Raw genomic sequence first — 23,397 nt, forward strand, 5'->3', positions numbered from 1 at the left:
AATTTACGAAGTGAAGGTCAAGCCCTGACCCGCTCACTTTTGGTCTCCCCAAGCACCCTGCTCTCCCTTGTTACTTTATCATTTTTATCTCTCTTCCTTCCAGAGCTGGCTCTCCCCATTCTTTAAAAAAAAACAAAAAAAAAAACAAAAAAAAACACTTTATGACACACCTTCACAATTCAAAATATATATATATAATATATTATATATATATCTATATATAATATAGATATATATAATCTATATATAATCTATATATAATATATATATATATAATATATTATATATAATATAGATATATTATATATATTATATAGATATTATATAGATATATATAATCTATATATAATCTATATATAATATAGATATATATAATATATTATATATATATATATAAATTGAATTAACTTCTTCTCTAACTAAAATGAAGCATCTAATTCTGTGCTTTAACCCACAGACACAAAAGATATTTACATTTTCATTAACTTTCTTTTCTGTGTTTCAGAAGTTTAATTCGGTGGAAGACATGATCGAACACTACAAGTATTTTCCCATCGTACTAATTGACGGGAAAGATAGAACTGGGATCCACAGGGTGCAATGCTACCTAACACAGCCGCTCCCCTTCAGCAGATGCTTCTCGCCGTGGTAGCCTGGGCTCTGTGTTCTCTCCGGTTCAGGGGATCCGATGCCTCCACCCATTTTCCAATGATTTCAAAAGATGACGTTCTGTGGCTTCGAGGGATCACTTCTTTGACCTCGGAGAAAAAGAAAAACCTTTTACCATGGAAACTGGAAACTCAATCTCGGTTTCGAAAGTTCAAGCCACAGAAGAACTATCTATAAGAAGCAAAAAAATAAAAACTGGCTTTTAAAAGCGTATCATCTAAAGAGAAAACTGTAAATGTGGTCCTCGTGCCTATGTTACAGATGAGAAATAAAGGTGACAAGAAGGTTTGCTGAAATATTTGCAATTCGCACAGGACAGATCTATGTGAGACTCCCAAGTTTATGCTCTTTATAGGACCTGCCCCTGCCTTTATTTCCGGAGTGGTAGGACTTGTGACTTTAGATTTTTGAGATTCCTCAGGCTAAAGATATAGGTGAACGTAAGCTCTATTGTATTTGTGATCCTGGAAATTCAAGTGTCCGGACGACTGTAGTAGAAAAGGAGACTGCTTGTGAATATCACCTGGATGAAATCAGAAATGCTCTTTCTGGAGGAAAGCAGAAATGCTCTGGTGTGAAATGGCCATGGCCCAGGCCCCAGGACTCTGTGTCGAGTGGCTTGGAGACAAATGGAATTCGCAGATTCGTAGTCAGGGAGTAAGCTGAAGTCTGAGTGAAAGTTCAGAAAAATTTCTTTTTACTTCCCATGGTGGACTTCCCTTCAAAGGAAGAGAACCGTCCTCAGATAAGTGTGACCCTGAAGGAAGATTGCACGCCTCCTGATATTGCCACCTCCTAAGGCTAAGAGGATCTTATTTGATTCCCATTTTACAATACAGATGAGGAAAAGAGGCTCAGAAAGGTTACTGATCTCACTCCGTGTAGGAAGAGAGCCCACGTTTTTATCCATTTCGCCTGGCTCCTTCCAAGCACACCTTCCCAGGTACATTCCCTGTAGAATTGAACCATCAAGTTGAAAAGCTAAATTAAGGAGAGAGAAACAGTCTGAAAATACAGATTTACCCACATGAAAATGTATAAATAGCTAAACTCTTTAGTGAAGTAAGTTAAAAGAGAGAGCTCTGGGTGAAATGAATACACATAATGACTTCAAATGTTTTCAAAGCCTGTACGTGAAATTTATGGAATATTTATGCAGTGGTAGCTCTAACACAGAAGTCAAGTCAAAAATAGAATTAGAAGGGGAGAGATAACAATGGAAACAACACAAAACCATGCTCCGGATCATCTCATCTGAAATAGCAGTCAAGGAGTGCCCTTAAAGGGGCCCCGACCATCCACCTAACCAACCGGACAAGAGAGCGCAGGCTCTCTGCTTTCCCAAGGTCAATGGGAAGTAATGCCTCTGAGTCAGGGCAGGAGCATTTGATGAAGAAGCTCCTTGTCAGTTAGGACTCTTGATACTCAACTGAGCCTACCTTCGAGTGCGCCCGCACAGGATAGCACGTGAACCAAGAAGCAAGAGTGTCTAGCCCGGGGCTTGGCTACTTCAGGAGCAGACTGCTCAAAACTGAAGGCAGTGTGGTTGTTGCTAGTGCTCAGCTGGACCTCCAGGCCAGCGTGGAAACAGGCTGTGCAGAGGCCACAGCTCTTGTGCAGGAAGAATCAGACCCTCCTTCTACAAAGCTACGGGGAGAAGGTGGAGAACTCCGATTTATATCTCAGAGCCTGGAGCCTGCTTCGGATTCTGTGTCTCCCTCTCTCTCTGCCCCTCCCCTGCTCGTGCTCTGTCTCTCTCTCTGTCCCTCTCAAAAATAGATAAACATTTAAAAAAAAGAAAAAGAAATTAGCCATCTTAAAATAAAAATCCCACAATGCTTATACATAGGGAAATCTCTGGAAAGAAAAATACAAAATATTGGCAGGGTTGCTTTTTAGATGATTAGGGTTTGATGTTAGTTGGGTCTTCTGGAACTCAGATGCCAAGACAGGAGTTAGACGTGCAAACATTTATCGGAGGTAATGCCTGAGAAAGATAAAAGGGAGAAAGAACAGGACGAGGCAGGGAGAGCCTTCGGGCTGTGATGTGGTCTGATCTCTATGAGAAGGGAGAGGGAAGGAGGGAGACATGAGTAGGAAAGCCATCCAACCGAAACGCAGCCCTGGCAGAGTGCTGGCCAGTCCACCGGTACGATCCAGAGCAAGTAGTGCCCATAGTGGAGACAGTCCCATGTGGGGCAGAAATGGCTAGGTCCTAGTGCAACACCATGTAAGTCATTGCCAGAGGCTGCCCAGGAAAAACACAACCTTCAGCTACCATGGGAGATCCAGAAGGCGCTGCAGCAGGAGGCTCTTGGACAACTCACTGATCAGCAAGTTCTTGTTTCAAGAGCGAGCCAAGTGGCTCGCCACCACGCCTGCCACAGTGACTCTGGTTCTCGGCGTTAACGGTGATAAGGATGTATCGCTTGTCACAGATTACTGAATAGTAAGGATATATAAATTTTAATTGTATTTTGTTCTTACAGCAGTTTTGTAAAGAAGGCAGGACAGGTATTCTTAACAACCCATCGTATAATTGAGGACACTATCTCCTTGGCCCAAATCTTACAGTGACAAAGTTATGGCTGAACCAACGTCTTCATACACAGTGCTATTCGGTGTCCAGCTGCCTATTGGATCTGTATTCAAAGTTCAATGATTTGGGTGTGGCTGGCCCAAATTCCCAAGGGGGTTCATCTCTCTTCAACTAGTATTTCATTTGCAATTGAAAAGTGTCACGATTCCTAGGCCCAATAGAGGAGGGAAATCTTAGCTTCATCTGATTATAGCATCTATGCATTCAAGACACTTCTTTGACTGAATAACTATCATTCTGGATCAATTTCTATCTCACTCATCTTTAATAATACCTCGCTGTAAGCACTTGTTTCTATAGTGCATATGCATTTATTGCTAAGTACTCTTGAGAACGTTGCGATTCTAGTGGTGAATTAAAGGGCAGAAACAGACGAGTAAGAACCCAATAAATAAGATAATCTACTTTACTGTATTTCCATTTTAATACTTATCACTGAGTGTTTGTCAGTGAAGCCAACGTTAGATACGTTGATGAAGCTTACTTGAGATGGTTTTTAAAAGTTTTGAACCAGAAGATTTTAAATTTTTCCAATGTTACTCAATGGAAAATTCCCCCCATGGGTATATGCCTGTGGGAGAGGATGTGGGGGTGTGGCTTGTGAGTGTGTTTGAGTAACTACATCAGAGCTGAAATTGGTTAAGTCTTCTGTGCTGATGACACAGAAGAATCACATTTTACCCCATGGGGAAGTTTAGCCCATTGTCATGTGTACACACATAAACACATTTTTATAAGATGGTCTGTATTGTATCTGATTAGCATTATATTTGCGCATCCGTTTTTGTATCCTAATATTTGTCCTAGCTAAGCACACTTACTTTCCTTTGAACATTCATGATTTATAGCTGCTCTAAAATAAATGAAAGCAAACACGTAATTAAATGTCATAGTATATCAGTAACTGAGGGTTAGAGAAAAGATTCAAAATATAGTTTAATTTTGTTCATTGCATGCCATGCCCTAGCAGCCTTAAAGCCCTTTTGAAGTCATAGTTAGGATAAACCTATGCCAAAATTTCTAAAACAATTTTTGACATATGAGCATTAGCCCACACTAAATCTGGGGACTAAAGATGAAAAATACCTAATCCCTGTGGGCTAAGGGTCTGGCAAGCAAGACACACACGTCATTAAAATCGTGCAACAGAGAATAATAGATTTGCTAATTCTCTCCCCTGTGCCACCACTGTATTCGTAGACACATTGCACTGGACACATGGGGTGGGTGCAGGGAGACCTACCGAGGGGAGACGTTCAAGCAAAGAGTTGAAGGATAGCCCTAGAACCCAAGCTTTAGAGGTACAAATACTTTGTCTATTTCTGAACACTCCTCTCTTTAGGGCTCTATTCTAGGCCATGCTTTTTTTTTTTTTAATGTTTATTTATTTTTGAGAGAGAGAAACACACACACACACACACACACACACACACACACACACAGTGTGAGTGGGGGAGGGGCAGAGAGAGAGCAAGACACAGAATCTGAAGCAGCCTCTGGGTCTGAGCTGTCAGCACAGAGCCCAACGCGGGACTCGAACTCACAAGCGATGAGATCATGACCTGAGCCAAAGTCAGACGCTTAACCGACTGAGCCACCCAGGCACCCCTATTCCAGGCCATTCTTGGCAACTGTTAAACAATGACTACCTAGCTAATGGGTACAAGAACACAACAGAATCAGCATCCCGGTGGGGAAAGGACAGATGATCTATTAAGTGGTTCTGGGGAAATGTGTTCACCATACAGGAAAAAAAAAAAAAAAATACAACTATGTACCTACTTCAAATGGATCCTACTTCCATGGATCAATGGCTAAAAGTGAAAAGAAAACTTTAAATCAAGTACTATATTTTCTTCTAGTAAAATTTTATGATTTGGGGATAGGAAAAGAGTTCCTAAACCACATGGGAACATGAGGCATAAAGGGAAAGATTGATAGGTTCATTACACCAAAGCTTAAAAGGTTGGCAAAAAGTCAGAGTCACAAGGCATTTAAACAACTCAACCGAAGTATGAGCAAAGAATATAAACAAACCATGCACACACAAAATGAAAACTCTTAGGCCTGGAAGACGCCCAGACCTGCCATCCTAACTGGACAGTGATGGAAGTGACACAGATCTCGAGAGACGCCATCATGGAATGGAGCTATCTTTAAGGATAAATGATGTGAAACCTAATGGAGCAGAGCTGGTGATGGAAACCTGGCTCCCCTGGTCCCCAACTGCATAGCTGGACGGTGACCCACACGAGGGAGATCTTAGCCAGAATGCTTAAAGAGAGGCCAGAGGCTTAAAGAGTGGGCAACCTCCATGAGAATGGCCAGTGGGCTTCCTGTCTGCACACGGACAGAGCAAAATAGGCAAATGAAAGCTAGACCATTCCTCTGTGCTCACTGAGGGGCTTGTTGAAGCCAAGGGCAGTTACGCAGGAGCCTCCCCTGGCACGCCCAGGCTTCATGGCCATCCGACAGCTACTTCCAAAACAGGAGCTGGAGAAACATTAGTTAAAATCACAATTACAGGGACGCCTGGGTGGCTCAGTCAGTCGAACATCAGGCTCTTGATTTTGGCTCGGGTCACGATCTCACCGTTCGTGGGACTGAGCCCTGCATCAGGCTCTGTGCTGACAACATGGGGCCTGCTGGGGATTCTCTGTCTCTCTGTCTCTCTCTCTCTCTCTCTCTGACTCTCCCCCGCTTGTACTCTCTCTCTCTCTCAAAATTAATAAACATTTTAATAAATAAATATAAATAATTATATAGCCCTCTCCACCCATCAGATTGGTCAAAATTAAAGACTTCACATAATATCAAAAGCTGGTGACGCTCTAAAGTAAAATTTCTCAACTACCGGTTGGAACATGAATCAGTACAGTGCCATGGAAAGCAATTTAAAAATAGTAAAATATAAAAGGTATGACCCACTGCAGTAAGAATTCCAATTAAAACGTGACTAAATATGAACTTAACCTTTCTCTCTGGAAACCCCATTATAATGACAATAGAGAAAATGAAAAGTCGAGAACATGGGATAAAGGGAATGGAGGAAACTATGGCAGAAGAGGGACATCAACAAAATTGGGGGTGAGGGAAACTATAAGGACAAATAGTAACTGAGTTAACAAAATAGAGAAAGCTAAAATGTAAGCCTGCTAGGAGGAAATTCCACACACACACAAAAAAAAAATCAAGCAGGTTCCCATTATAAAAATCTGGAAAGACTTAGAAATTGGAGTCACTAGTTACCCTTAAATGCTGGTAAAGGGTCTGGGGTGCAAAGGGGATTCACTGATGGCCATTAGGAGAATCCGTTATGACCAACACCCCTCCCCTGGGAAATCAGCAGCTTCCTCAGCCAGACCCTCTCACCCTGGTGGCCATCCAATCCAGAGCATACCTCCAGAAAATATTTAGAAGGAGGCACAGAGGATCCTGCTGAAAATGGGAGGCGTGTGCTGTCCTGAAACACAGGGTCTAAGTTAAAGTTTCATTCCCAATGTTTATAACTACAACCCTTTTAAGCCCTTGGTTCCCAGGAGAAGCAGACAGAATGACAGCCCTAGACCGAGGGAGCAGAGTAATTCGCTACATATACGAGCAGGTGCTGGTCCCCAGCAAAGAGGAGATCCCCACCCCACCGTGCTACAGTGCACACCCAGGCACAAACAAGTTCCAGCTAGCGTTTTGTGCCTCGCTCTTAAATACAGTCAAGATCTTGGAGGAGACCTTCTAATGTGAAAGACATTAAACAAAACCTACAAACCAGAAAAAGGGTCGGGGGGGGTGTGGGGGGGAACCCAAGGGAAAAATACACTGTGGGATGCTGAAGAAAACTACAAAGAGAATAGTGAATATGACCAGAGAGATAAAACACTGAATCCATGAAATATGAACAGAACGCTGTTGAGATAAATATTCAGAAGCCAAAACCGAGAACACTAAAAGGAAAAAAAAAAAAAATCAGCAAAACCACAATGATAGTTGGAAATTTTGACACACATCTCTCAGAAACTGATTAAGTGAGCAAAAATTACTAAAGCTACGTGGGGCATCTGGGTGGCTCAGTCGGTTGAGCGTCCAGCTTCAGCTCAGACATTGTTTGAAAAAATCAAACATAATTGATTCAGGAGCTGAAGCTCCTATTTCTGGGTGACAATGCAATGTGGAAAACCAGAGACTCTTGCTTGGGAGGAGGTGGTCAGAAGCAGACTGCTAAGGCTGCTGTTGCAGGGTCTTCGCAGGAACTCTGAGGTGACTGGACCTACTGAAGTATCTTGAACAATTTTCCAATTACCATACGTGTGGTTGTGCTACTAACACCCTTGTTCTTCAAGCTGCCATACATATCCTTAAAATAAAGTTTTATTAACAAAATAAAAAACACTCAACAAAGAAAAGCCCAGGACCAGATGTCTTCACTGGAGAATTTTACCAAACATTTCAAGAATAACTAACCCTAATCTTCCTCAAACTCCTCCAAAGAACTGAAGAGCTGGGCACATTTCCACACTTCTCTCTGAGGCCAGAATTACTCTTATATCAAAGCCAGACAAAGGCACAAAAATAAAAGAAAACTAAAGACCGATATGCATGATGAATATTGATGCAAAAATCCTAAACAAAATACTAACAAACTTCACAAAACAGCACATTAAGAGATTATATACCATAAGGAAGTGGGATTTCTACTTGGAACGCAAGCACTGTTCAACATACGGAAATCGGTAAATGTAACACACCACATTAACAGAACAAAAGGCAAAACCCACGTGATCTTCTCAACAGATGCAGAAGAAGCTCTCGATGAAATTCAACACTCTTTCATAATAAAAAGAATTTTTTAAAAAGCACAACACACTGGATATAGGAGGAAAACTGCCTTAACAGATGACAAGCCCACAGCAGACATCACACTCAACTGTAAGAGACTGAAAGCTTTTCCTCTAAGAGGAGAAACAAGGCAAGGATGCCAACTCTGGCCACTACTGTTCGACAGAGTACTCAAGTCCTAGACAGAGCATCACCCAAACTAGAAAGGAAGAAGTATATTTAATCTCTGCTCTCTGATGACATGATCTAATATGAAAAAAAAAAAAACCCTAAAGATTTCACACACAAGGAAAAAACCTATTAAAACTCATTTAGCAAAAGCTAAAAGGTACAAAATCAACATTCAAAGGTCAGTTATATATATTTCTATATACTAACAATGAAACATTTGAAAAGGAAATTTAAAAACAATCCCATTCATGATAGTAGCAAAAAGAATAAAATACTTACAAAAAAACCTAACCAGGGAGGTGACAGGCTTGTACGTCAAAAATGACAAAATATTGGGGCACCTGGGTGGCTCAGTTGTTTGAGGGTCCGATTCTTGATTTCAGCTCAGGTCATGATCTCACAGTTTGTGAGTCCGAGCCCCTCACTGGGCTCTGCGCTAACAGTGCGGAGACTGCTTGGAATTCTCTCTCTCTCACTCTCTCTCTGCCCTTCCCCAGTTCATGCACACACACACATTCTCTCTCTCTCTCTTTCTCCCTCTCCCTCTCTCTCTCTCTCTCTCAAAATAAATAAACATTTTAAAAAAACCAAGATATTGCAAAAAGAAATGAAAGGAGATACAAATAAATGGAAAGATACCCTGTGTTCGTGGATTCGAAGACTTGATGTTGTTCAGATGTCCATACCACCCAAAGCCATCTACAGATTCAATGTAATCCCTATCCAATGCCATTTTTTGCAGAAATAAAAGAAAACCCATCCTAAAATTCATATGGAATCTCAAGGGATCCAGAACAGTCGAAGAAATCTTGAAAAAGAAAAAGTTGGAAGCTTCACACTTTATGCTTTCAAAACATGCTACAGAGCAACAGTAATTAAGACGGTGTGAGCACTGCCACAAAGACATATCTATACACCAGCAGAACAGATAGAGAGCCCAAAATAAAGCCTTGAATATATGGCCAAATGATCTTCAACAAGAGTGCCCAAACTACACATTGGGCAAAGGACACTTTGTTCAACAAATGGTGTTTGGAAAACCAGATATCCATGTGCAAAAGGATGAAGTTGGGTCCTACCTTAGACCACGTACAAAAATGAACTCAAAATGGATTACAGACCTAAACAAAAGATCTAAAATGATACACCTCCCATAAGAAACTGTAGGGGAAAGCCTTCAGGACATTGCACTTGACAATTATTTCTTGAAGTTGACACCAAAAGCACAGGCAACAAAAACAAAAATTAACAGATGCGACTACATCAAACTCAAAAACTTCTGTGCAGCCAAGGAAGAATCAACAGAGCAAATAGGCAACCGATGGAAGGGGAAAAATATTTGCAAACAACATATATCTGAGAAGGCATAAGTATCCAGATTATACAAAGGACTCCTACAACTCAAAACAACAACAACAACAAACAAATAACATGATTAAAAAATGAGTAGGGGCTCCCTGGTGGCTCAGTCAGTTAAGTGTCTGAGCTCAGCTTGGGACATGATCTTATGGTTCGTGGGTTCGAGCCCCACATCAAGCTCTGCTGACAGCTCGGAGCCTGGAGCCTGCTTCAGATCTGTCTCTCTCTCTCTCTCTCTCTCTCTGCACCTCCCCTGCTCACACCCTGTCTCTCTCTCTCTCTCTCTCTCTCTCTCTCTCTCAAAAATAAACATTAAAAAAGAATTTTTTAAGTGGGTAAAGGGCTTGAACCGATGTTTCTCCAAAGATATACATTCTCCATTCTCCAAATAGATATACATGGAAAGATGTTCAATATCACTAATCATTAGAGGGATTCAAATTAAAACCTCACACTTGTCAGTATGCTTATTAAAAAAAATAAATAAATAAACAAACAACAGAAAATGACTAGTGCTAGAGAGGTTATGGAGAAATTGGAACCCTGTGCCCTTCTGTTTGTGGGAACATAAAATGGTTCCGCTGCTGTGAAAAACAGTGTAGAGTTTCCCCCAGAATATTAAAAACATAATTACCATATGATCAGCAATCCCACTTCTTGGTCTATATCCAAAAGAACTGAAAAACAGTATCTCAGAGACATATGCACACACACACTCACTGCAGTGTTATTCAAAATAGTTAAGAGGTGGAAGCAACCTAAATGTCCATCAACAGATGAATGAATAAAGACAATGTGGTATATCCATACAATGGAATATTACTGAGCTTTCAAAAGGAAGAAAATCATGTCGTATTGTACAACATGGATGAACCTCAAGGACATTAAGTTAAACAAACCAGGCATAAAAAACACAAATACCGCACAAGATTCCACTTGTATGAGGTACCTGAAGTAGTCAAACTCATAGAAACAGAAAGTAGAATGTGGTTACCAAGGGCTGAGGGGGAGGAGGAAATGGGAGAGTTGATGTTTAATGAGTATAGAGTTTCAGTCTTGCAAAATGAAAAAGTTCTAGAGATCTGTTGCACAAAGATGTAGAAATAGTTAACACTAGTGCTCTGTATACTTGAAACTGGTTAAGACTAAATTTTACGTGATATGCTTTTACCACAATTTTTTAAATTGTATTTATTTACTTTGAGAGAAACAGAGCCAGCACAAGCAGGGGAGGGGCAGAGAGAACGGGGGTCGGGGAGAGAGAATCCCAAGCAGGCTCCATACTGCCAGTGCAGAGCCCGATGTGGGGTTCAAACTTACAAAACTGTGAGATCACGACCTGAGCCGAAACCAAGAGTCAGACCCTTAACTGATTGAGCCACCCAGGGGCCCAACTTTTACCACAAATTGTTCTTAAATGTAAAAAAGCAATTGACAAAATGTGTGCGTCTGTGTGTGTATATCTGGCAATACATATAATAAAGTAGGACTTATCCTAGGAACGCCATGTTGGTTTAACATTTGAAAATCAATGTAATTTTCCACATTAACAAACAAAGTGAGGAAAATGATTTGATCATCCCAGTAAATGTAGAGAAAGCATTAGAAAATAATTTACTACTGGGGCGCCTGGGTGGCTCAGTTGGTTAAGTGTCCAACTCTTGATTTCAGCTCAGGTCATGATCTCACTGTTCATGAGATCAAGCTTAATGTCAGCAGAGTCTGCTTGGGATTCTCTTTCTCCCTCTCTCTCTGTCCCTACCCCACTTGTGTTCTCTCTCTCTCTCAAAATAAATAAACTTAAAATTTTTTTATTAACTTATAATAAAACTTGTAGCAAACTAGGTATAGAAGAAAATTTACTCAGTCTGATTTAAGGGAATCTACAAAAACCTTCAGCTAACATGACACTTAATGGTGAAAAATTGAATATTGAAAAGGAAAAGATGAAATAGCATCTTTAATTCATTCTTACATCCTTGGTAACTGGGAGAAGCCTGTGGAAAAGATAGAAGACAGGTGATCTGATTCAATTTCCTTATAAACATGAAATGATAAACCTCTGGGCAAAGAAGCTAATGGTATTTTCTGGAAGGAGAATCCCTACCTGTGGACAGGCTTGCTTATAATAAACAAAACTGGAGCCTATGCATTTATGCAGCATTGTTCCCTGGAAAATGTTAGGTACTGTTGGAGTATAAAACAGAGATGGTTTCAAGACTTAAATGGTTCACTTGTGTGTAAATTATGTGACCTGCATTCAGCATTTAAAAAGGCACAAGGGCATATCAGATGTCACAAGAAAGGACTTGAAGAGCTCTGCTGTGTCAGCGGTTCTGAACCTGTTCCTGCCTCATCCGTGTCACTGGACTGCTCTAACATCTCTGAATTGTGTGAGTCTGCTTTGATAATCTGATCCCCGTTTTATCTCAAAAATGTTCACCCTAAAATCAGGAATAGGCAAAGATGTTTGCTCTCACCACTTCGACTCATCATTATGTTAGAGATTCTAGCTAGCGCAATAAGGCAAGAAAAATAACAAACAGAAGGCATACATACAAGAAAAGAGGAGGTAAGACTGTCTTTATTCAAAGATGACATGACTGTGTATGTAAAAAAAAATCCTAAGAAACCTATGAAATAAACTATGAGCATAGTAAGTTTAGTAAAGTCAAAGGATAGAAAGTTAATATACAAAAAATAATATTTCTGTCTCTTAGAAACCACCAATTGGAAAATAATTTTTAATTCCATTTTGAATATCATGAATATAGTTAGGAATACACTAGATGAAAAATGTACAGTATCTTTCAACCAAAAGCTAAAATCATTGCTGAGAAAAGTTAAGGAGGGAGGTCTTAATAAATGGAGAGAGGTTCCAAATTCATGATCTGAATGAAAGACTCTATATGGTTAACATGTCACTTCTCTCCACATTTATCTAAAAATCCGGGGCGCCTGGGTGGCTCAGTCAGTTGGGCATCCGACTTCAGCTCAGGTCATGATCTCACAGTCTGTGAGTTTGAGCCCCGCGTCGGGCTCTGTGCTGGCAGCTCAGAGCCTGGAGCCTGCTTCGGAGTCTGTGTCTCCCTCTCTCTGCCCCTCCCCTGCTCACGCTCTCTCTCTGTCTCAAAAATAAATAAAAACATTTAAAAAAATTAAAAAATAAAAAAAATAAAAATCCTAGCAGAATTGTGTAGAAATTGAAGAGGTGATTATAAAATTTACATGGAATTGCAAAGGAGGTAAGTCTGCCCAGAATAATCTTGAAAAGTGAAGACCAAAGTTTGTATTAACATGAAGACGAAAAAATACATCAATGAACTGAGTCCAGAATCCATAGTTTTACACAGGTATCGTCAATTGATTTTTGGCAAAAACATCAAAGTTATTCCGTGGAGAAAGGATAGTGTTTTCCATAAATGGTGCTGGAAAAACTAGATATCCATGTGGACAAAAAAAAATGAACTCAATTTCACACCAAATAAAACAAAACAAAAATTCAGAAATAGGTCTTAGATATAAATGCAAATTCTAACACTATAAAACCGCTAGAAGTAAGCAAGAGTACACTTTCCACCTTGGGTGGACAATTTGTTATGCCACCAAAAGCAAACAATCATCAAGGAAAAACTTAAGAAATTGGATTGCATCAAAATTTAAACTTTCTGTTCTTCAAAAGAGACAATTAAGAAGGTAAGAGGCAAGCCCCAGGTTGACAGAAAACATTGTATGTACATTTGATAATATAGTTCAGATCTAGAAAACATAAAGAACCACAGATCAATTACAAAAGACTTGAAGAAACATTTCACAAAATAATATATATAAGTGTAAAAAAAAGTGGATTCGATGGTATTTTTTTAATTTTTAATGTTTATTTATTTTTGAGAGAGAGAAAGAAGAGACAGAGTGTGAGCAGGGGAGGGGCAGAGAGACAGGGAGACATAGAATCCAAAGCAGGCTCCAGGCCCTGAGCCATCAGTACAGAGCCCAACGCCAGGCTCGAACTCACGACCCGTGAGATCACGGCCTGAGCCGAAGTCGGACGCTTAACCGACTGAGCGACCCAGGTGCCCCCTATGGTACTTTTAACGCTCATTTGCGTTAAGGTTTGCCCAGGGTATCAATTTTCTCTTTTCTGAGAAGTGAAAAATTGTTCATCTGAAGCATTTTAAGGAGAAAATTAAAAGGAAGGTAGAATCAGTAGGTTCAGCTTTAAGGTTGATTCTCCTTATTTCATCTTTTGGTTGGGAGTTTCAATGATGTGAAAGAAAAAGAAGGGAACAAATCTAACAAAATGAAAATAATGTTTCCCCTTCAAAGTTTTATTTACAACAAAGGGAAAGGGAAGATGAAAGATGTAAAATTCAGGCGCTTTGCAATTGTGATTTTTGTTAATTTCTCACCCCAGCAAGTTTTAGGTGATCATTTACAGATATTGAACTTTACAAGAAATACGACAATCATGTTGCCATATATGACTGTGCCCTTTGGCCAGTGTTTGTGAGTCCTGAATTTCTTAAAGGGGAAATGGCTTTGAATCAGGAAACTTGAAAAAACCATTCACTCTTCTGCTTCTTCAGAGGGACATTGACTCTTTTTGAAAGTTGAAACCATCTTTGCAGTGGAGTATCAAGTATTCAGTTTTATCTCAAAGTCCTGGTAAAGGCACCAAATGAAACCTTCTAAGGGCTCCAACTGTGTATCACTTTCTCTCCCAGGTGCACACGGCCACAACAGTGGGCCAGCAGATACCCTGACTTCATACAGAACCCAGAACTCTGGGCCTCCCTCTCCTTGCCTGCAGGGGAAAGGGATCCCTGTGCTTCCTTTTTCTTAGAGCTGGGGGCTGAGCTAGTGTCTGGAAAATGGAAACCGCTTAACTTGGTGATCTGCCCCCCCTTAAAGAGTTATCAGGATTGTAGCTTAAGTGCCTTTGCCAGAAGTCGGCACACTCACGTGGGGCCTGTGAAAGTGTGATTCGGAGGTCAGCAGGCTTTCCCCTGTCCGGGCTCTGGGCACCGGCCGGTGTTGGAGCTAACCAATCTTTGTCCCTGAAATGATGGCATAAGACACTGTTTCAGAGTCAGCAGTGCAAAGACAACTTTCTGTGTCTTTCAGGCCAGATGAGTTTGGAGTTAAAATGTCATTCCATTAATCCAAAAGTTAACACATTAATAAATATATTAATTAAATTAAAAAAAAGATACATAAGTGGCCAAAAAACATATGAAAAGATGCTCTACATCATCAGTCATCAGAGAGATAAAAACAGTTGAATATGGTGGCCTCTGGAGAGCCAAAATAGAGAAAGGAGATGAGAAAGAAGGAAAGTGACTCCTGCTCTCCATCATAAACTTTTTAGTGCTTATTTGACTTTACAAAACTAGAGAGGGAGGGTGTGTGTGTTAAAGTAAAAATTAGATTTTAAAGCACGTCCCATGAAGCCAATGTGTCCATGTGGTGCCCGTACAAAGTAATTTATCCCAAATGTTCAAATGAAGGACGCTTTCTGAGGTGACTCCTTAGGCAGGAACAGGCAAGGTGAAGGAAACAATGGATGGTGAGGTACCCAGAAACCTGCAACGGTGGGAACCCGTCAACCTTGCTTAGGCCTCTTTGGACCAGGAGAGACAACAGAGGTGCTGGGGCTCCGGCACAGCCGGAACAGGGGAGGGGGAGATGCCCAGAGGGAACGACAGACCTACGGCCAGACATGAAGCACGGAGACAAAGAAAGAGGTCATGAAAAAGTACCCGGACCCTTCCTTTCTGCCCTCTAATCTCCTGCCAGAGCCTCCACTGGCCAGACCCAATGGGAAGGCGGTGGATGGGGCCGTCTCCAGGGAACAGCATCCCCAGACAGAGCAGCCAAGGAAGGATGGAGAATGGATGGGAGAGGGCACATGGAGCACAGCAGGCAAAACCAGCATTTCCACTTTTTGGATGCCTCCTTGAGAAACTCTTGCACATTTGGGATGAGATGTGCACAAAAAGACCTACACAAAAGACCCTTTAATACTGTCTATATTGGTGAAACGCTAAGTTCCCTTGGCAGAAACCTACATAGCCATTAAGAAGAAAGAACTAGATTATATATTGCAACATAAAAGAGTCTCAAAACCAAATGCCTAATACTATCGCAGTCAATGTTGCGGGGAGTGATGGGGAGGACTTGATCTTATTTATTTTTTATTTAAATCCACGTTAGTTAACATACGGTGAAAGAATGGTTTCAGGAGAATTTCGTGATTCATCACTCACATGTAACACCCGGTGCTCATCCCTACAAGCGCCCTCCTTAATGCCCGTCACCCATCCAGCCCACTCTCCCACCCACCTCCCCTCCAGCAACACTCAGTTTGTTCTCTGTATTTAAGAGTCTCTTACGGTTTGCCTCCCTCTCTGTTTTTATCTTATTTTTGCTTCCCTTTCCCTATGTTTCATCTGTTTTGTTTCGTAAAATTCCACCTATATGTGAAATCATAGGATAGTTATCTTTCTCTGACTTATTTCTCTTAGCATAATACATTCTAGTTCCGTCCATGTTGTTGCAAATGGCAAGATTTCATTCTTTTTGATTGCCAACTAATATTCCATTGTATATACATACCACATCTTCTTTATCCATTTGTCAGTCAATGGACATGGGGGCTCTTTCCATAATTGGCTATTGTTGACAGTGCTGTTGCAGTAAATTTTGAAAGCACATAAAACCATACCATGCAGTGTTCACAGGTACTATAAGAGATAAAAAGTATGAATCCTGAACTGTCTGTGCACACAGTATGTACACGATGTGGATATAAGGGACTGGGAAGCAAAAACAACAGTAATAAACTACATTTCGAGAACTCTAATATGTGCCAAGTACTGTTTTAAGCACTTTTAGATGTACTGGATGTTTTTTTAAAGATTTTATTTTTGGGGCGCCTGGGTGGTGGCTCAGTCGGTTGGGTGTCTGACTTTGGCTCAGGTTATGAGGTCGCGATCTGTGGGTTCGAGCCCCGCATCGGGCTCTGTGCCGGCAGCCTAGAGCCTGGAGCCTGCTTTGGATTCTTTGTCTCCCTCTCTCTCTGACCCTCCCCCACCCATGCTCTGTCTGTCTCTCTCTCTCTCTCTCTCTCTCAAAAATAAACATTAAAAAAATGTTTTTAAAAAGATTTTATTTTTAAGTAATCTCTACACCCAATGTGGGGCTCAAACTCACAGCCCCAAGATCCAAGAATCGCATGCCCCACCGACTGAGGCAGCCTGGGACCCCTAGAGGTACTGTTTCATTAAACCTTTTTTTTAACTTTTTTTTTAACATTTATTCATTTTTGAGAGTGAGAGAGACAGAGCATGAGCGGGGGAGGCACAGAGAGAGGGAGACACAGAATCCAAAGCAGGCTCCAGGCTCCGAGCTGTCAGCACAGAGCCCGACGCGGGGCTCGAACTCACAGATCACGAGATCATGACGTGAGCTGAAGTCGGACGCTTAACCGACTGAGTCACCCAGGCACCCCTCATTAAACCTTTTTAACAAGACTGTCAGTTAGTGACCATTACACTCCTTAATTTTTAGAAAATGGAAAGGAAGCACAAAAAGGTCAATAACCTTCTCAAGGTTCTTCCTTTTCGTGCATCCTTTCCTTTATCCAGAAAATATTTCCAGAGTCCCATTCTGTGCCAGGCAGTGTTCAAGGCACTCGCATGACAGGGAATAAGCCATCCATCTCACCCTATTTGGGTAATGGTGGGGGAAATACAACAGACATAAATTAAATGTCTAGATATTATAAAATACAAAGTCTATTAGAGGAAATTAAGAGTCATGGAGAAGTGAATAGCTGGGGGGAGATATTAAGTGCCGGACAGTTAGAGATTGTAGATAGGACAGTCAGGGAAGGCCTTGCTAGCAGTTGACGTGTGAAGAGAAACATGAAGCAGGTGAAAACATAAGACATGTGGATTTCTGGGCAAGGGCAGTCCAGGCAGAGGAACAGCCAGTGTTCAGGCCTGAGGCCACCACGTGGTAGCAAGTTCATGGCACAGCCAAGAGACTAGTCCTTCCTCTCTCTCACACGCGTGTTTGTCCACTGAAGTGTCCCAAGTGTCTGTAGCAGTGCCTGGCACATACAGATATAAGTAGGCACTCGACAGATATTTGATGAATGAATGAACAACTAACTAGTTGAGAGGCAGAGCAAAAGGAGTGAGGTCAGAGAGGTGACAGGAGCTGATCAGAAGGAACCTTGTTGCCCTTGAGGAGATGGACTCTGGCTCTGGATCGGGTGCAAGGGCTCCGGTGAGATTCAGATACAACCCAACGCTTCAGTTTAAAAGGATCGCTCTAGAGGCACCTGGGTGGCTCAGTCAGTTGAGAATTCTACTCTTGATTTTGGCTCAGGTCTTGATCTCGTGGTTCGTGAGATTGAGCCCATGCTCAGCATGGAGCTTGCTTAACATCCTCTCTTGCCCTCCTTCTACTTTTCCCCCACGCCCTCAAAATAAATAAATCAACTTTAAAAAACAGTAAACTTTCAGGGTTTTTCCCAGTTTTCAAGGGTGGCAGTTAGTAAATTAGAAAGATGTGTGATTGGGACACCTGGGTGGCTCAGTCAGTTAAGCGTCCGACTCTTGGTTTCGGTTCACGTCACGGTCTTGTGGTTCATGAGATCGAGCCCCATGTCAGGCTCTGAGCTGAGGCTGGAGCCTGCTTGGGACTCTCTTTGTCTCCCTCTCTCAGGCATGAATGAATGAATGAATGAATGAATGAATGAATGAATGAATGGCTTGCTCTGGCTGCTGAGCTGAGAACCAACTGCAGACGCGTGAAGGCAGAAGCAAGGAAAGCAGTTAGGAGGCCACCGTAACAACTAAAGCAAGTGACAGTGTGTCCTAGGCTGAGATGCAGCATAGAATGGAGCAGTGGTCACCTACTGTGAAAGTGAGGAGATCCAGTTCACCAGGAGCTCGGAAAGTCGGAGCTGGGATTCAATCCAGGGAGTGAGCCCACAGGCGGCCGGAAGCTGAACCCAAGCCATTCCCTGAGGGCTAAAAGAGCAGCGGGGCGGACTCCGGCTGATGCAGCTTCAAGGAGGGTGGACCCACCGTTCTCAGGCAGTTCTGGCCCGGGGCTGCTGCTGCTAAGACGGGGCTTTTGTGTGAATTAGGAGGCACCCTCCAGAGTAAAATGTACCCTTTGACCTCAGCTGCATGGCACCCTGCACCCTCCCCCTGCTCCAGCAGTGCCCTTGGCCTGGAACCCTGCAACAAACACATCCCAACGGTCACTTTCTGGGAGTGCTGGGAAAGGCCAGCCACCATGAACATGTGGGGTTTGATGCTCCCGTCATTGAACAGGATACTTGATCAAATCGGTCCAATTCTGTACCCCTTAGGACCAGCATAAAAGGTACAAAAAAAGAAAACAAAAGACAAAAAAACAGAACAACAACAAACGACAACCATCAAAAATCCCTTGCATTTCATGTAGAGGATAAATGTCAAAAAATACCTAAGAACCCTCTATTGAAAAATAATACCTAATGGGGAAGGGGTGAGGAGGCAATGTTGCCTTGTCAGATTTGGTTTTTTTTTTAACATAAAGCCACTGTAACTGAAACATACTAGAAATTCACAAATAGGAAACTTAAGGTGCGGCAAAGGTGCCATGACAAGTCAGTGGAGAAAGGGAGGTTTATTTAAACACAGATTGTTCCATCCAAAGCTGCCTGTCAAACAGGGAGGAAAAGGTAGCTACATAAAAAATAATACATACGTACATAAAGAAATAATTCCATGAAAATTAAATCTTTAAAAAGCATTGAATAACTACTTAGAAGAAAATCTATGACAATATGTGTATGTTCTTGGCATTTGTGACAGTGGTGTGTGTGTTTGGGGGATGTCTTAAGCAAGCCGGGACAATCAAAAAACAACAACAACAACAACAAAAGGAAATGAAACATTTGACTATGTAAATATTTAAACCATGACAAGAAAAGACAATAAGCAACATCAGAAAGCACAGATTACGAAAAATCTTTGAAGCACATATGTCGGATAAAAGATTCCTAGACATGGTACTTCAATGAACTCCCATAAATTGATAATATAAGAACAAATAGTCCAATTGAAAAATAGTCAAAGAATAAAAACAGCCATTTTATAGAAGGGGAAATCCTAATGTTCATGGACAAATGAAAAAAAGAGCTCAACTTCACAATTATTAGGGAAGTAGCAATTAAAGTAACAAGGAGTTACCATGTTTTTCACCCAACAGGTGGCAAAAAGTTGAGAAGAATGTTACACTCAGTCCTAGTAGGGGGGCCAGAAGACAGAAAGCCAAGCTGGAGGTCCTATAAATTGTTAATAACAATGGGCACTGGAATTACTTCAGCACTTACGAAATGAACTTGGCAAACTCTGTTAATATATCTTTCTGCTCCGCAATTCTATTTCTAGAATTCCATCCTATAGGAGTTAATATTCAGTATATTCTAAAAACCAGGTATTGTGTTTTGGTTTGAGAATAAAATCTGTTCAAAATAAAGATCACAAAGCAAAGTGCCTTCTGCAGCACCAGCAATAACAGTTTTCATGACTGGCTGTCTATAATTTTCACATTTTTACTTATAAACGATAAAAAAAAAAAGATTTTCTAGACAGGTAATTGCAAGCACTTCCCTGCAAATAACACATTCCCAGTGTACGTCGTCTTTATTTCCAATAAATGTAAAGCCAAATTGGATAATATTATAATATTGGACACAATTTTTCCTTTGTGTCATTTTTAATTACTTGAGGAATCTTGATACTGACCGCCATCCTGCTGGGGAGAAATGTTCAGGGGAGTGAATGACACACCAGCTGAGTACCTGATTCGGAAGGAGTTCCTCTGACCTTCAGGAACCACGATCTGCACGCAGAGCTCTCAAAGCTGTAAAGACAGAAAAGAAGATACATCACCCTTGACCCTGAGATTACAATAAAAATAATGGAAGCCTCCCACTGATAGTAGGAGACGCACTGGCCTTCACTTCATATCTGAAGATTTTTGAAGCGATTGGGTTGGAAAGAGAAATGTTACTTCTATTTCCTCCGCAGGCTTCTCGCTCGGCGTTGTTGCTTCTGCTGGTTTAAACTGGTAGATCAGGGGCGCCTGGGTGGCTCAGTCAGTTAAGCGTCCGACTTCAGCTCAGGTCATGATCTCGTAGTCCGTGAGTTCGAGCCCCGCGTCGGGCTCTGGGCTGATGGCTCAGAGCCTGGAGCCTGCTTCCGATTCTGTGTCTCCCTCTCTCTCTGCCCCTCCCCCGTTCATGCTCTGTCTCTCTCTGTCTCCCTCTGTCTCAAAAATAAATAAACGTTAAATAAATAAATAAATAAATAAATAAACTGGTAGATCATCCAACACCTACTGTTCCGTTGCCATGCCATGTTGGCTCCTGCTTGGCCCCTTCCCATCCTTTCCTGTCCCAAACCATGGATTGGTTCACAGAAGCTTTTTCTGTGGCAGTTAATCCAAAATAGCAGTTTACTTCCCTTTTGAAATTCAGCCGGGGGCGAAGCAACAGATGGCAGGTATGGTGGCTCTGTGACAATCGGGGACCCACCTTCATTCTTCTACCTTGTTACTTACTCCTCAGTAAGTGATATTCACTACATGATTCACAGGGGCTGTGCCAGCTCCAGCATTGTTTCTTCATCCTTTTATTCAAACCAGCAGAATGAAGAAGGGACAAAGAATTGCATACCCTTTCTTTAAGAACCTTTCTGGGGGTGCCTGGGTGGCTCAGTCAGTTAAGCATCCAACTCTTGATTTCGGTTCAGGTCACGATCGCACGGTTTGTGAGTTTGAGCCCCGCATCGGGCTCTGTGCTGGCAGGATGAAGCCTGCTTGGAATTCACTCTCTCTCTCTCTCTCTCTCTCTCTCTCTCTCTCTCTGCCGCTCCCCTGCTCACACTCTGTCTCGCTCAAAGATAAATAAATATTTTTTTAAAAAAAAAAGAACACTTCTGGATGTTACACATATTCTAGCACTATTTACTTTTCCCATTGACTAGAGCCCAGTGACATGATCACACCTAGCTACAAGCAAGACATGACACTTGAGTCTTTCCTTCTGAGAGCTTCTCGCTGGACATTTACGAGTACTCTATTAAGCCAAACTCTCCTTTTTGCCTGGGCAATTGGCAAAACATCGGTTGGTGGCTGCTGTGGTCAGCCTGGGCTTCTGAACTAAAGACGTCAAGGAGCCAAGTTCTTGGCAATCCATGGTGGACATAAAGTGTAAAGTGAAAAAATAAACCGATGGCTTTTTAAGCCAACGAGATTTGGGGGTTGTATATTGCTTCGGCGTAACCTAGCCCATCCTGACTGATGCAGTAGCTAAACCACCCAGAGCTCTCCATCTGAGAATCTCCCTGCCTCTTCCACAAAGTCTGTTCATCTCATTTTCAGATACTATTATTATCCTCATCATTTCCCAGATGAGAACATTTAGACATGAAAGCGTACACAAAGAGTTAAGTGCCAATATGCGCAGCTGGGGATTCCAAGTCTGCTTTCCTGCTCTGGTGACTCAAACCAAGATAGAAACTCAACGGGCATGGGTGTCTATTGAGGGCCAGGCCCTCTCCTCCAGCGCTGGGAATATAAATGCGAACAAGACAGCCAATAACTTCTTTTGTCCTGTGGGAGAATGAGAAGACCCAAGTATGATTTCAGTTTGTTACAAAGAACAAAACACAGGAATGCGCTAGAGCGAGGGGAGGTGATGACCATGGGAGATTAAAGGGTTAGAAAGGCCCCTAAGAAGGTGGTTTTTGAATTGAGAGGAGAAAGATGAGCGATGTCCCCGACAGAGGGAACATGTGCAAGGGTCCTGGGACAAGAGAAACCCGGTGCCTCAGCGCTGCAGAGGTCGCCAGTGTGGCAGAACACAGGAGTGAGGATGGGCGAGGAAGAGACGCTGCGGGAGGTCAAGTCAGACAGCACTGGAGAGTCCTGCGAGGACCCTTCTGCTGGGGAGTGGCTCTGTCCCACTTGCTTTGTGGAAGGAGCACTCTGGCTGCCTCAACCTGGGATGAGAGTGCAAGCAGGGAGGTGAGACAGAAGGCTATCCCAACAGCCTAGAACTATCTGCGGTGAAGGACCAGGTCTTCCCCCGCGCCCCGCCCCCATCCTTCCGGAACACCCAGGCGTCCACTGCAAGCGGCCAGAACGCAGCCCGAGCCATGAGCGACTTGAATTAGAGTACACCCCACCCACACTCCCCTACCTTGTTCCAAGGATCCCCAGCTGGGATGCCGAAGCTGTGTCCAATTGCTATGAACGTTGCTAGCGCTCCTCTCCCTTTTTGTCCTCCCTTTTGTACCTCCCTGGGGAACTTTTTTGGGGACGTGCTGTCCCCATCAGGCTTTGGCTACCCCTGGTCTAGGCAAGGGACGCTGAGCAGTCCTGCAAGCCGGGCCTGTCCCAGACTGGTGCGTCAGTGATGAACAAAAGAGCCATGTCACGAACACATGCCCTGGTGGGACTCACAGCCCAGAGGCGGCGGCTCCCATTTACTTGCAAGTCTAAGAAAATGCGAAGAGTGGGAGGCTGTCAATCATCAGGGACTCCTTTGGCCCCACCCTCGGGATCCCCAGGCAGGCATCTGGCCTTTGGGTAAATGGCAACTTTGCAAACGCCGGTCGCGAGAGCGCACGCGACTAGGCTCGGAGTCCCCCGTTATCTCGCCAGCTCGGCGAGTCCAGGCCCCGCCCCTCCCCCAA

General features: G+C 42.5%; 1 protein-coding gene and 1 long non-coding RNA gene across 2 annotated transcripts in view; one reads left to right on the top strand and one right to left on the bottom strand.

Annotated features, from left to right (window-relative positions):
• The window catches only part of CLNK (cytokine dependent hematopoietic cell linker), a 165,628-nt gene extending 161,623 nt beyond the window's left edge, over positions 1 to 4,005 (top strand). Inside the window, exon 19 of the mRNA XM_019453524.2 lies at positions 506 to 4,005. Coding sequence (XP_019309069.2) covers positions 506 to 652 — 147 coding nt within the window. The 3' untranslated portion in view covers positions 653 to 4,005. The remainder of the gene's footprint in view (positions 1 to 505) is intronic.
• LOC128776671 (uncharacterized) lies at positions 652 to 23,346 on the bottom strand. The gene is made up of 3 exons (XR_008421849.1): positions 22,902 to 23,346; positions 20,486 to 20,560; positions 652 to 748 (listed from the first exon to the last, which is right to left on the bottom strand). It is a non-coding gene; the product is annotated as an uncharacterized LOC128776671 (long non-coding RNA).
• Positions 23,347 to 23,397: the final 51 nt, after the last annotated feature.

The sequence above is a fragment of the Panthera pardus genome, unplaced genomic scaffold (genome assembly GCF_024362965.1).
Source record: "Panthera pardus isolate Hobbes unplaced genomic scaffold, ASM2436296v1 HiC_scaffold_13, whole genome shotgun sequence".
Taxonomy (NCBI): domain Eukaryota; kingdom Metazoa; phylum Chordata; class Mammalia; order Carnivora; family Felidae; genus Panthera; species Panthera pardus.